General features: G+C 33.7%; 1 protein-coding gene across 1 annotated transcript in view; it reads left to right on the top strand.

The window, feature by feature from the left end:
• LOC125226868 overlaps positions 1 to 13,795 on the top strand; it is a 162,004-nt gene that overhangs the window by 146,635 nt on the left and 1,574 nt on the right. Inside the window, exons 4-5 of the mRNA XM_048131022.1 lie at positions 5,708 to 5,968; positions 11,454 to 11,612. Coding sequence (XP_047986979.1) covers positions 5,708 to 5,968; positions 11,454 to 11,612 — 420 coding nt within the window. The remainder of the gene's footprint in view (positions 1 to 5,707; positions 5,969 to 11,453; positions 11,613 to 13,795) is intronic.

Genomic DNA, 13,795 nt, shown 5'->3' with positions numbered 1-13,795 from the left:
GACGCAAACGTGTATTATTCCTCAATTTTAATCAACTGTCTGACAATCCACTCTGATTATTAAATGACATAATGAACAAATTCTCATCGCTCTCTATACACATAAAATCACGCCTGTATTATTAAAAGGGCTTGGTAGAGCACGTGAATCTGCTTTCGTTTCTAATATTCCACTAGGTATAAATAATTATTAAATTTGTTTTACAAGGGCTCAAATTATTGTTTAGCCGCACGAATCTTGAGCGTTGCGAGAGTTTGAAGGCGCGAAGGTTAAACAAACTTTGCTACCGAGTGAAACACAAAACTTTTCACCATACCAAAACGAACAAAATACTGCCTATAAAACATACAATTAAATCAAATACATCAATTAATTCAATATTTATGATTCAAAATCATCACTTATAGATAAATTCTACCAGCCAGCTTAAGACATCAGGTTAAAATTTGTATAAAATTACTTTTCACTCTTGTGGATAAAATGCAATTTTGCTATCTGTTTTTGAATAGCAAAGAGAGCCTTTAACAGTTGGTGATGTGAAAATATAGTTGATTCATATTTCCAGCGTTTGATACATCTTATTTAAGTAGGGACTTTTTTAATTGACTTTTATTTGCTACAAGGCAGTGTCCCCGGGCAAACTGTTATGTAAGCACGGAAGTCGTTTGCATAGGGTTCGGTCGCCAAAGTAATTACTGACACGGGGTTCTTCAAATTTGCCCGCAAACACGTTCGTGGGTGAATTTCAACATACTCGAAATTTGCCTTATTTTGGTGGATTTTTTTAGTTTGTAATTTTTGTTGAAATTATGTACCTACTTACTGATGTTAAATAACTAATTATTACCACAGAATATATAATAGTACAAGTACAGAAGGCCCACTGCTTTGATGTTCACGAAATGCCGCCTTTTTAAATTTTAAATACCTACAAAATTCTTACAAAGAAACGAGCCGCACGTGCGCGGCGTCCGGTGATAGGGTTACCAATGGATCCAAACGAATTAATACTCACATAAAATGTTATATTATTATATTCAAGTCTTGGGTATTTTCTAGTTATATAATTATACTGTATTTATATATTTTTGTTCAAGTTCCAACATCACAAGCCTTATTGAACTTTTCCGTGGGAAGTAGACCGTGGGAAATAATAAACTTTTAACATGTAATAAATACTTTTCAAATAGAAACAAAAACGTTACTGCCCTCAATTTGTTCACCACCAAAATTAATGCAATTTTGGTGGAGAAAGTATTACGACCCATCAAAATTAGATATTTTTGTGTGGGGCGGACCAATCCAGCAAGGTATGACACTTGTGTCATGTCTAAATGCAGGAACGAACCTGAATGATCATGTTACAACACGTTTGTTCGGCTTGCTGCGTCTCGTTTAACCATTAAAATGATTTCAATACTTACCACCAAAATTGGTTCTTTCCCCCGGACAACTTTTGGTGCTCAGTTATAAGTAAAGAATAAGTGACAAATTGTATAATAATATTGACTTATGTCATCTTAAAATATACTTAAAGAATAAAGAATGAAGTTATGGCAAGTTTTCTTTATAGCTGCAGATTTACTGGATTTACCATAGCAATAATCCGCTAAGAAAAGGCTCTGGACGCTACACCAAAATTAGAATTTCGATGGAAAATTATTTGGATGGTGATAAGCAATAATGTGTCAACCCACAAAAACTAAAAAAATGAGATTTTAATGCCATGTTACAGCTGGATTTTTAAACTTCTATTTGCAAAAATGACCTTTTCATTTTGAAAATTTTTACTATCCCAAAAGTAAAAAAATAGGTTAACACAAATCCTATATCGTGTGTTGCCTGTTTTGCATTAATGTGTCAAGAACCTTAACTTATTATAGTAATTGGCAGAAGACATATTTAAATTACAATAATGTGTTATGAGGGTTGACTCAACGATTTTTTTACACTTGACTCATTCTTGCAAAACGCAAAAAATGACATAGTTACCCACTATGAGACTTGAATGATTATTGCAAAATGATATTTTATTCGTTGTTTTATGCTACGACCCGTGTTATAAAACATAAGTCATTATTGTTAAATTATATTCGGGTCATAAATTGTTCGTTTTTGGTGTAAGTACCATGACACTATATTGTAAAATATAACTGTTCATATTAATTTATGTTTGAATAAGTTATGACTTAGTCCATTAGTATATTTTTGCACATGAATGGTAAATTCAGTACGAAATTGAACACTTTAAGTCATGAATATACATATTCGTTATTATAATTTGCAAACATTTTTTACAAGTACGTGTTTATATAAAAATCTAATATAAGCTACTATTTTTTTATAATTACTAATTACATTAAGACGTGTTAATGTATGCATAAAAATATTGTTTGATTTTTGAATACTTACTGAATGGTAGTTTATTATTTTGTTAAAGATATTTTATGTTTTGTTCTTGTACAAGTCATGAGTTATTCATAATTTAAATGACTTAGTCTATTTCTTAGCGTAAAAAAATATTTTGTTATATATTTTAGATAAGTAGTTTGTTTTTTTTAAAGATGATTATTTGGTTTTTGTAACGATTTTTTGTTGAAAAAGCACAGATAATTTAAATATGTGTCTAGAAATAATCATTACTCTAATAGTTAATTTATAGTATTTTATTCAACAGGCGTTTAAAGGAGGTCAAGAAATATGAGTGGCGTACTTTCCACGAGTATTTTGGAGTCAGTTAAACACCATTGCATACAATACTTTTACAACGACCATGCACTTAGTTTTTAATAGTTTTTTTAAATAATTCTCGCAAAATTCACACTGTTTCCTGTATTGCAAAGGTTTGCACTGTCAGCTCAGCTGCCCAAAGCCTTCCCGCGCACGCACGCAGTATCGTTAATGCAATGCGTTGCCATGATTACAGAACCAAACAATGCGTTTTCAGTTTTTTCGATACGCACAATCCTGTAAATGACGAATAACAGTTCGGGAGTAGAAAAATCATTAAAAGGTTTGATTAATAAATAATGTATTGATTCCTACATGACGACCGGTCTGGCGCAGTCGGTAGTGACCCTGCCTGCTACGCCGCGGTCCCGGGTTCGAATCCCGGTAAGGGCATTTATTTGTGTGATGAGCACAGATATTTGTTCCTGAGTCATGGATGTTTTCTATGTATATAAGTATTTATATATTATATATATCGTTGCCTAAGTACCCACAACACAAGCCTTCTTGAGCTTACCGTGGGTCTCAGTCAATCTGTGTAAGAATGTCCTATAATATTTATTATTATTTTATTATTTATACCTAATAACATAAGTGACCATGACTGATATGTTACTTAACACTTATAAAGTTAAAAATATGCATAGTTAGAGTATTTTACAATAACAATTTATGTGCTTTAACATGTTTATTTAAGACTCATAGATATTTTTAAACAATTAGCAAAAGTGGGTTAAGTATCATAAATTCATAACACAGTCTTGAAAAAGTTTGACGTCGTCGAACAATTCGCAATAAAAGAAAAGGGCATTATTTCGTCAAATTGAAGTTTGTTTTGAAATTAAGCTACAATAATCACTACTACTGAACGTATTATAGCTGAAAAACACAACAATCTATATATAAAACAATTTTTTTTAAGAGAAACACAAAAAAATGAGAAAAAATCTTTAGACGCCATTTTCTCAAAATGGTTGGCGTGTGGGTTGACACATTATTGCTTATCACCATCCATTTTTAAATAAATAAACATAACACTTGTAACAATTTGCAATGTTGCCGAAGGTAGTATTTTAGGATTGGTTTTCATAAAAAAAATAAAAACCTGGAAACAATTAACCCACACAATGATTATCAGCTCCGCCACAAAAAAATCACGCTGAAAAATTCACCCTCGTGTTTGTGAGTTACAGAAAAAAAAGCAGATAGATAAATTTTATGTTTTTTTTCCTACTCAAAATCACGAGCCCTTTCGAGCTAGGATAAAAAACAAGAGATAAAAAAGCTGAGCACTATGGTTATACAATTTATAGCTAATAGATATAGTTCTGTTTTATAATAACTGCACAGAATACATATTAGTACAAGTACAGAAAGCCCTCTCCGAAAACCCGTTTAAAGAAATAACGATTCATGCTACGATACTTTTAAGTTAAAATTCCGACCGCGCAACGCTAAATGCCTACAATTATATTCACGCAGAAGTGCGCTCTCTTTCTATCGCATAACTTTTCTGACGATATCAAGGTTGTCTCTTGTCTTAATTTAAATACTACCTTTTTATATTGCTCTACTTTAGCTCGAAAAAACCTAAGATGTCTTGGTACTCACATTTCGATGCCTACACTCGCGAGTGGGACAGGCCTGATAACTGGGAGTATTTTACAGATTTTAAAGAATTTCGCATTGTGGGGTATTATGGGTATAGGTACTAGTGGGGTAACTAATGGAACGTCTAAAATCAAATTTATTCAGTAAATAGGCCACAGGGGCACTTTTACATGTTATATTTATATTTCTTTATTTTACATATCAGCACTTACAGATAGACCTTACGTGCTAATAACTTACATAATTTTATTGAACTAACAAATTATCTGACACACATATCTCGAAAAGTCACAAAAATATTACACAAAACTATAAATAATACTAATAGGTATATGTCATGTCAACATTACAATTTTACATTACAATAAATGATATGGATTCAACAAAATTAAAAAGTTATTTTAAATTTAAAAATTAAACATCGTGAAAAAAAAATACAAACTGATACAAAAACTAAAAAATAAAAACAACTAAAATAACTTTAGACTTGTAAAAGACAAGTTGGGTTAGAAGTTCTATAATACTCGTAGGTTAGGTGAGCATAACACATACATATGTACGCATCTAGTGAACTTGTCTCTCCTGAGTAGGTTAGGCTCAGCCAAAAATAAAATGGTTTATAAAGTAAGTACCTACATTTGAAAGTTTTTATTTATATTTAAAAATGATAAACAAAATGAAATATGCACAAATCCAGTTGAAAAATTCCAATTACATCTTACAATTTTAAAGATCCTAAAACAATTTGTAAAGTCGCTAACGCAGGCTCCATTAGTAGCGACAAATGCAAATCAGCAAAATGCTTCGTCCCAAACAAAACAATGGCGATATTTGTAACAGCCCGTTCGTTATTTTTTCTACTTTGTTATTCGTAACAGCCCATAAAAGTTCGTTATTTTACCCTGAAAAATGTCGATAATAATGTTCATTGCAAAAATCGCAAATCGAGATATGGCGAAACCATTGGTATGAATTTAGGATCTTCGCCTCAAATTGTTACCCACGCCACTCACCTTTTTTGACTCAATGTCGATGTAATAATGTTCGCAAATATAATATCGCGAAACCATTGGTATGAATTTAGGATCGACTCAATTTAAAATGTGCTCAGGTAGTATTTAATTAAAATTTTGAAAAAAAACCCCGACTTAGTGGACCGATTTTCATGAAACATGGCTAAGAACACTCCCGACTAACTCAGCTTTCAAACAAAAAAATCTAATCACTTCATCCGTTCGGGAGCTACGATGCTACAGACAGACACACACGCAGACAGACAGACAGACAAGTCAAACTTATACCACGCCGTCGTGCTTGCGTCGGGGGTTAAAAATGGATTTTAAAACACCCTAATTATTTCCCACAGCAAATCGTAGTGAAGCGCTTGCAACGAATGCTTGAAACTGAATGCGGCGAGGAGGCAAATTGCAACGCGGAGACCGGCGTGCTGGCAGGCCTGCGGGCTCTGTGCGCCGCTCTGGAGCGCAAGAGGCCTGATGCCTTCCGTCATGTAGCGCGGCAGGCCACGCGAGCCCCATGTGCTATGCTCCGCTCTGACACTGCTTTAGCGGAGCTGGCTTTGGCACTTGCACGCCGGATCACGAGGGATAACATCACATGGTCGAAGGTAAATTTTACAACAGTCACTGTTGAAAGAAATCTAGAAATGTATTTTGCTAATCCGCGAATAGATAACGTGCTAGTCAATCAGTGCTAAGCCGTTATACTTACTTGCGTATTTTAAACATGCAATTAAGACGATACGGTAGGGGTCAATTCTCCATACAAACGCTCTCGACTATTTCCTCCCTGGTTTTTGAAGATAGATCAATAATTTTTTCAACACAGATTGTTATTTTTTTTTATCTATGTCGGACCGTTTTGATTTTTTTGATATTCTGTTTTTTAAAGAACTAATTCAAGTCCAAATGCTAATTCAAGTCCAAAAAATCTACTACGATGTTGCCACTGCAAGAAAATGTTTGTAGAATAGTATAATCTCTTTTTATAAAAGCACACGCAAAGACAATTTATTTATTAATAATTTCAAACCTTTGATTTAAATAATTAAAAGTATTTACTTATTTACATAAATACTAGGACGTCCGAATATAAAAAAATATTTTCTATGAGTTTTGGTTGCAAAGTTGGTTTGCGCTTGTATCACTTCAGGTGTTAATAACGTTTGGTACATTATTTTACGGTAAAGAAAACCTCAGACATTGTGATATATATTTTTTTAATATACTCATACTGTACTTTTCAATTCAATTCAAAATATCTTTATTCATGTAGGCCTAGTTACAAGCTCTTATGAATAGTTCATTACATATATATTCTGATCTTAATCTAACCTAATTATCAGAGCAATTTATTGTTGTAAATTATTGTTCATAATAATATTGAGTCTATAATATACAATTTCATATAAAAATAATCGTTAAACAAAAAATATATAATTAGGTATATGTATATATAATAATACATGTTTAGAATATTTCTAGGAAAAATCCAATGTCCAAAAAATACAATATTAATTTCATCAACAATAATAATAATAAAAAACGTAAAAATAAGAAACCATTTCGAATAACAATTAATCCCACGTTGTTTTATCATTCATGTAGTCTTGTGTTGTATAATAAGCTTTGGAAATGAGTACACGCTTTACATGATTCTTAAATTTATTAATTGACAAGTCAGTAATATGATTCGGAAGTTTATTATAAAATCGAACACAATTACCCATGAATGATTTTTTAATTTTACAGAGCCGTGTGAAGGGCACCGCGAGTTTATGTTTATTTCTAGTATTTATATTATGTACATCACAGTTTTTCTTAAAATTACAAATGTTTTTATGTACATACATAATATTCTCATAAATATATTGACAATGCACTGTCATTATATTAATGTCCTTAAATTTATCTCTAAGTGAGTCCCTATGGTTCATTTTATATATTGCTCGAATAGCCCTCTTCTGCAGAATAAATATGGTATTTATCTCTAAAGCACTGCCCCAAAGTAAAATACCATATGACATAATGCTGTGAAAGTAACTAAAATAAACTAATCGAGCTGTTTTCACGTCTGTTAACTGACGGATCTTGCTCACTGCAAAAGCTGCAGAACTAAGTCTATTCGAGAGGTTAACAATATGGGGACCCCACTGAAGTTTAGAATCTAAAGTTATACCAAGAAAAACTGTACTATCTACCAGTTCCAATTCCTCATCCTTCACAACGACACTTGTTTGCTCATTCCTTACGTTACTATTAGTGACAAACTTAATACATTTAGTCTTTTTTTCATTTAATAATAAATTATTAGCATTGAACCAGTTCACTACTTTAGAGATAGCATTGTTTACATCACTGTGAGCTTGTTGCTGTCGTTTGAGTTTGAAAATAAGTGAGGTGTCGTCTGCAAACAATACTATATCATGGTGGGTCTTTACAAGGAATGGCAAGTCATTTATGTAGATAAGGAACAGGAAAGGCCCCAATATTGATCCCTGTGGTACACCCATAGAGACCAATGACCCAGTTGATCTCTGTCCATTGACATCTACCCTTTGTATTCTACCATTTAAGTAGGACTTGAGTAAATTTAGTGCTGATCCTCTGACTCCATAATAATGTAGTTTCCTGATCAATGTTTCATGACAAACACAGTCGAAGGCCTTAGATAAATCACAAAAGATACCTAAAGCATCTTGTGACTCCTCCCAGGCATCGAAAATATGCTTAATTAGCTCAACACCAGCATCGGTTGTCGAGCGACCCCGTGTGAAGCCAAATTGCTTATTATGCATTAAATTATTAACGTTAAAATGTCGTACTAATTGAGAAAGAACTAATTTTTCAAATATTTTACTGAAAGTTGGCAGCACAGATATTGGTCTAAAGTTAGTGGGGTCAGAGTGGCTGCCGGATTTAAATAAAGGAGTTATTTTGCTATGTTTCATTAGATCAGGAAACTCGCCACAGTCAACACTGTTGTTGAATATAACTGCTAAGTCAGGCGCTACAATCTCAACTAAGGATTTTACGGCATGGACGGAGACCCCCAGAGGTCACTAGTTTTTTTGATATTAATTGATTTAAATGCCTTTACTATATCTGAGGTACAAACATGTTCAAAATAAAGGTCTCTACAACACTCAGGAACGTTTTCCTCTAATAATGTGACGGCAGATAAGGGTGATGAATTTAAATCCTTAGTTGTGAATGCTGGTATCTCGGTGAAAAATTTTTCGAACTCTGTTGCTACTTCGAAATTGGAATCTATAATTTTGTTATCAATATTCAGTTTAATATCTTTTACTGCGTGTTTCGAGCGACCAGTTTCCACATTAATTACTTTCCACGTTGCTTTAATAATGTCAGAGCTATTTTTTATTTTATTACTAAGATAATTTCGCTTAGCGATATGACAATCTATCTTGAACTTCTTCGAATATTGCTTAACATGTTCTTTAAATTCATCACTCGTATTGAACCGCCGTTCTTCATACAAGGCATACAATGCACGTCTTCGTTGATGTAACTCTGCAGTAGCCCACTCACTAAAAACTGATGCACCACTAACTACGACCGATTTTGAAGTAAATATTGCATTATAATGTTGCAGAAAAGTGTGAAAGAATGAATTATACATACTATTAGGACTCATATCGGAAGACAGGGAGGGTAGCGCCTGAACCAAACTTTGCTTCATTCGTTCCACGCGGTCGGAGGTTACTGGTACAAAAGTTATTTGTTTTCTCAAAGTATTTTTCCTTAATGTCTCAAATACTATCAATTGACCTAAATGGTCTGATTCTAAGTTGCTAATTACATTTTTAGTAGTACGAAAAATATCAGTGAAAATATTATCTATACAGGTGGCACTAGTGGCAGTCACTCTAGTAGGCTCCATAAAAATATGATTGAGATTACATGATTTGAAAAGATTCAACAATCTGATACTTATTGTTGAATTTTCCAAGATATTTACATTAAAGTCGCCGCATATAAGTATTTTTTTACTAGAAGATGATATTTTAAGTAGCACAGATTCCATAATTTTTTCAAAAGTTTCAAAATTACTTAATGGCGGCCTATACACACAGACAACAATAAATTGCTCCAATTCTACAGCACTTAGTTCTATAGTCCGTTCAACAGACATGGAAACGATATCCCTACGTTCCTTAAATTTTAACTGGCTATTTATTATAATTAACGACCCACCATGTATGGAACCATGTCTGGTGAACGAACTTGCCATCTGGTGATTATTAAATTGAGGCATTAATTCATTGTTTTTTAACCAGTGTTCAGTAATACATAAAATGAACAAAAACTTGACTTATGAACGAAATTGTGTACATCGCGTTTTATGGTTGTCATAGCCGCAATTTTTTTCGGAGGCGGCCATGACACCATGGTTTGTCACTTTCATCAACTTTCATTCATTCTTGAATATTTTATTGTGCTCCGTGGTGATTTCTGTCTTGTTGAGTATTTGTTTTTTGTTAAATTTTTGTTTCCTGTTGAGATATCGTGTGACTAATTTAATACACATGTGCAGAAATTGCATTTAGTGCATAAATTTGTGATTTATTTATTCATTATCTTAGGTGTAAGTTAATTATTGGAAACGTGCATGAAGGAGTTAGGCATTGTCACAAATACCCCTAATCTAAATACCAATGACCAAGATTCATAATTTGTGGCTGACGTTGCCACTAATTATACCTTAATTATACATAAGTTTTCAAACAAAAAAAAAACACACACACAACACGGGAAAAAAAAAACATCAACCACGCATCACCAACATCACCTGCATCACCAGTCGCGAATTTGATCATACGTATAATTTTGTATTTTGGATTTCTTATATGCTATAAAGAATGTATTTATTTAAAAGGTTGACGAATTCTGAATAGTATTTTAGTTCAGTTTTTAAAATTAAATGGCTTCAGTCCATTGGGACTATTTCGCCAGTGTCAAGGTGATATGAGCTAATATTAGTAATTTTTGTACAGTAAGTACGACATTGTACGGTGACTTAGCACTTGTAAATTGATAGCTAGATTTTACAAGAGCACGTGGACTACCGGCCGTTTACGACAAAAAAGAGGCTAAACGCGTTTCGAGAACAATTCTTCATCAGCTTCTCACTACACCATTAGTTTACTGCATAATAAGCTATCAATATTACACTTTAAACAACATTAATGAGTAAAAGAAAAATAAATTATTCACGACACGAAACCGCTAAGATGGCGTCCCAACCGGAAGTCCGAATAGTATTTTGATAGTGACATAAGTGACATTGACAGCTTTGACGGCTAAGTGACATTGACGTACCTGTCGTAGTTTTTTTGGACTTAAACTAGCGTTTGGAGTATAGAGCCAATCAAAAATTTCCAAAAACGGCCTTTTTCATTGTGGCGCAAAAAAAGGTGTGATACTCAAGATTGGTAACAATTAACCAAAAAAGCTAAAGTCCGACATAGATTATTTCATTGTTATTCAGATTCTCAAATTTCGTTCCGATTGCTTACGTTTTGAAGGAGGAAAGAGTCGAGAGCGGAACCTCGATTTTAAAGATTTTTTTGAAATATCTTTTGACTGAGTTGTTCTTAATGGACAATTTTTTTTCGATAAATCTAGTTAATAACACTTGTATATTTAACTAAAATTCTTAAGTTGAAAGGGGGGGGGGGGGGCTCCTTTCCATTTTAGCATTTTCGCTACCGTATCCTCTTAACGTATAACAAACCTCCACTAAATATCAAAACTTGGCGACATCTTCATGAAACGATAAAGCCTGAAATAAAGAATAAAAAAAAAAATCAAAACTCGACACGTCTTTCATGATTGTGTATTGTGGTCACCTTAACATCACTAGGTCTAAGTTACCTAAATTTTAAAGCGACAGTCAAGCTATTTCCCTTTATAGGCTATGGTCCTTGCAAACTTCCCTGGAGCATGTCTAACTTGAACACCCCAGACACTATCCGACATGTTGCGCCGCAGAAAACGCGAGTGCTTTGCACCATGCTACGTTTTGGTGCAGGTTTTCACATAATTGTGAAGTTCATGTATTTTTTGCAGATAGCAGCAGTATTCTGTATTTGCGGGGCACTATCCCGCGAGGCAGCTGAAGCGGCAGACGGGGAGCCAGCTTTAGAATTAGTTGCAGCGCCGGCCGCAGCCGTCGCTGACCTTCTACACGAAGACACTGGATCCTGGATAGCTGCTAATGGTGGATGGGTAAAACTGAATATGCAAATCATCTAGTATAAAACCACGAACTTAGTAACCCTCATAAAACCGCGAACTAATTTCTTCATTTATATTTTGCCATCACTCGATACAAGAGTAATAACATGGCATAAACGAATTATCGATTTTCGATATTTGCGACTTGCGACAGACTGTGAAAGACAATAATACAAACCTAGGTTTAAAATTACTTTATTTCTTGTTTAGGCATTCTTTATTAATAAAGCAGTTAGTCTCCAGACAACCGTAGTCCTCATATTCATCTCTGAATGTAACATTGAAATCATCTGCGTTTTGAACATTGATATTATAGTTATTTGTTATACAAGGGGGCAAAGTTGTATTTTAACGCCGAGTGTGGAATTGAAAAACGAGCAAGTGAAAGGATTCTATAGTTGAACCACGAGCGAAGCGAGTGGTTCGAGAATAGAATCCTGAACTTGCGAGTTTTTTAACACACGAGAAGTAAAATACATTTGCACCCGAGTGTAACACAAAACTTTTCCCCTCACTATAGCGAGGAAACTACAACGCAAAAATGTGTTTATCACTGCTTCCAGTAGTTCCACAGGTGGTAAATCATCTTTATTACTAGATTCACCTACTTTTATCCATTTTAAAGCATTTAATTTGACTTTATTCAAGGTCAAATTACTTTACCCACTAGTGGATAAAATGCGTTTTTACCCGCTGGTATTAAAGGACAAAACACGTGTTTCCGAGCTAGTGAGGGGAAAAATAATGTTTTTATTTCGAGTGACTCGTATGTACTCGTATAACTGAGGAGTGTCTTTTCAAAAGGGCTTTTTTCCTAATTTTAGAACAAAACGGGACTTAATCGCGTAAACACTTACATTTATATTTGGCCCGACTTTTGGCTTTTGACTTTTGGCTTTTTTCCTTTTTTAAACTATGAATGCAGTTTTTCTTAGTATAGAAAATTACGTGTTTTTTTGAGATTAAAGCTCAAAAAGTCGCCTTGATCTTTAAAAAAAAGAGTAACACCAAAGTTTAGAACAAATTTTGAAGAATGTGTAATGATTATTTATGTGGATAAACCAATGTATGTAGTACAACAACATTGTTATCAACTAACTTAATACAAAAATAAAATAAAACTATTTTAAAATAATAACATTTACGCTACAAGGCCACAACAAAAGGGCTTAATTCCCAAAAGTTCGCATCAAAAGTGCTTAATTCTCAAAAACATATGGTAATTAAATATTTATTTAGGTACACATGTTACGTTTGATGTAATCATAGCATTAACGTCAACATACAATATTACAATTTTGCAAATTAAACATTAATTTCAAAATAAATACCGTGGAATTATGTTTTTCTCGATTTCCCAAAAAAAGTGGAATTATAAGCCCTTTTGAAAAGTCACTCCTAAACTATTCGCTATAGATATGTACTTATTTATTTTACATTTTATGTTTACTACAGCATTTAGTAATGTAAAAAGTTTTTAAAACGTACTTTTATATTGAAGTAACATTCAAAAGAATTATGAAACAAAGACTCGTTTATGTTCTTAATGATCGCTCGCGGAGTTTCAAGTGTAATTCAGACCAGATCACCTTCAGACTATTTTCATGACTAGGTACCAGCAGCGGCTGATCCATACTTGTAAGCTGATTCCCACCGGCTTGCCTAAAATTGATTACTAGTAAAGTACCTAATGTCATAAATTAAATATAACAAAGATCATACCATCCCATACATTAAAATGCGACCGCCTACGAACGCGCTTACACTCCACCACACATAGATGGCGCCACAAAAAATGCCTTGTTGCCACCGATTATTTGTAGATTGGCATTAAGTGTCAATTCCGAGCCGTAAATCTATGTCAAAAGTGACACTTAACACCATCTACAAGTATAATCGAAAGCTACAAGACATTTTTTTGTGTCGCCATCTATGTGTGGTGGAGTGTAAGCGCGGTCTTAGGCGGTCGCATTTTAATGTATGGGATGGTATGATCTTGTTATATTTAATTTATGCTAATGTAAAGAAAGGTTTCTTTTGCTCAGTGTTGCCTAGCAGAAATTTTCACCCGCCGCCTCTATTAATAGTAAATTACATACCTGGGTACGTAGCCGAATGGCACAAACGCTCACGAAACGAAACGCTCGTAGATATCTATCTCTATCTCTTGTGCG

Source organism: Leguminivora glycinivorella, chromosome 6 (genome assembly GCF_023078275.1).
Source record: "Leguminivora glycinivorella isolate SPB_JAAS2020 chromosome 6, LegGlyc_1.1, whole genome shotgun sequence".
Classification (NCBI taxonomy): domain Eukaryota; kingdom Metazoa; phylum Arthropoda; class Insecta; order Lepidoptera; family Tortricidae; genus Leguminivora; species Leguminivora glycinivorella.
Note: the sequence above shows the minus strand (reverse complement) of the source record. Positions and strands in the feature narration are given on the sequence as shown.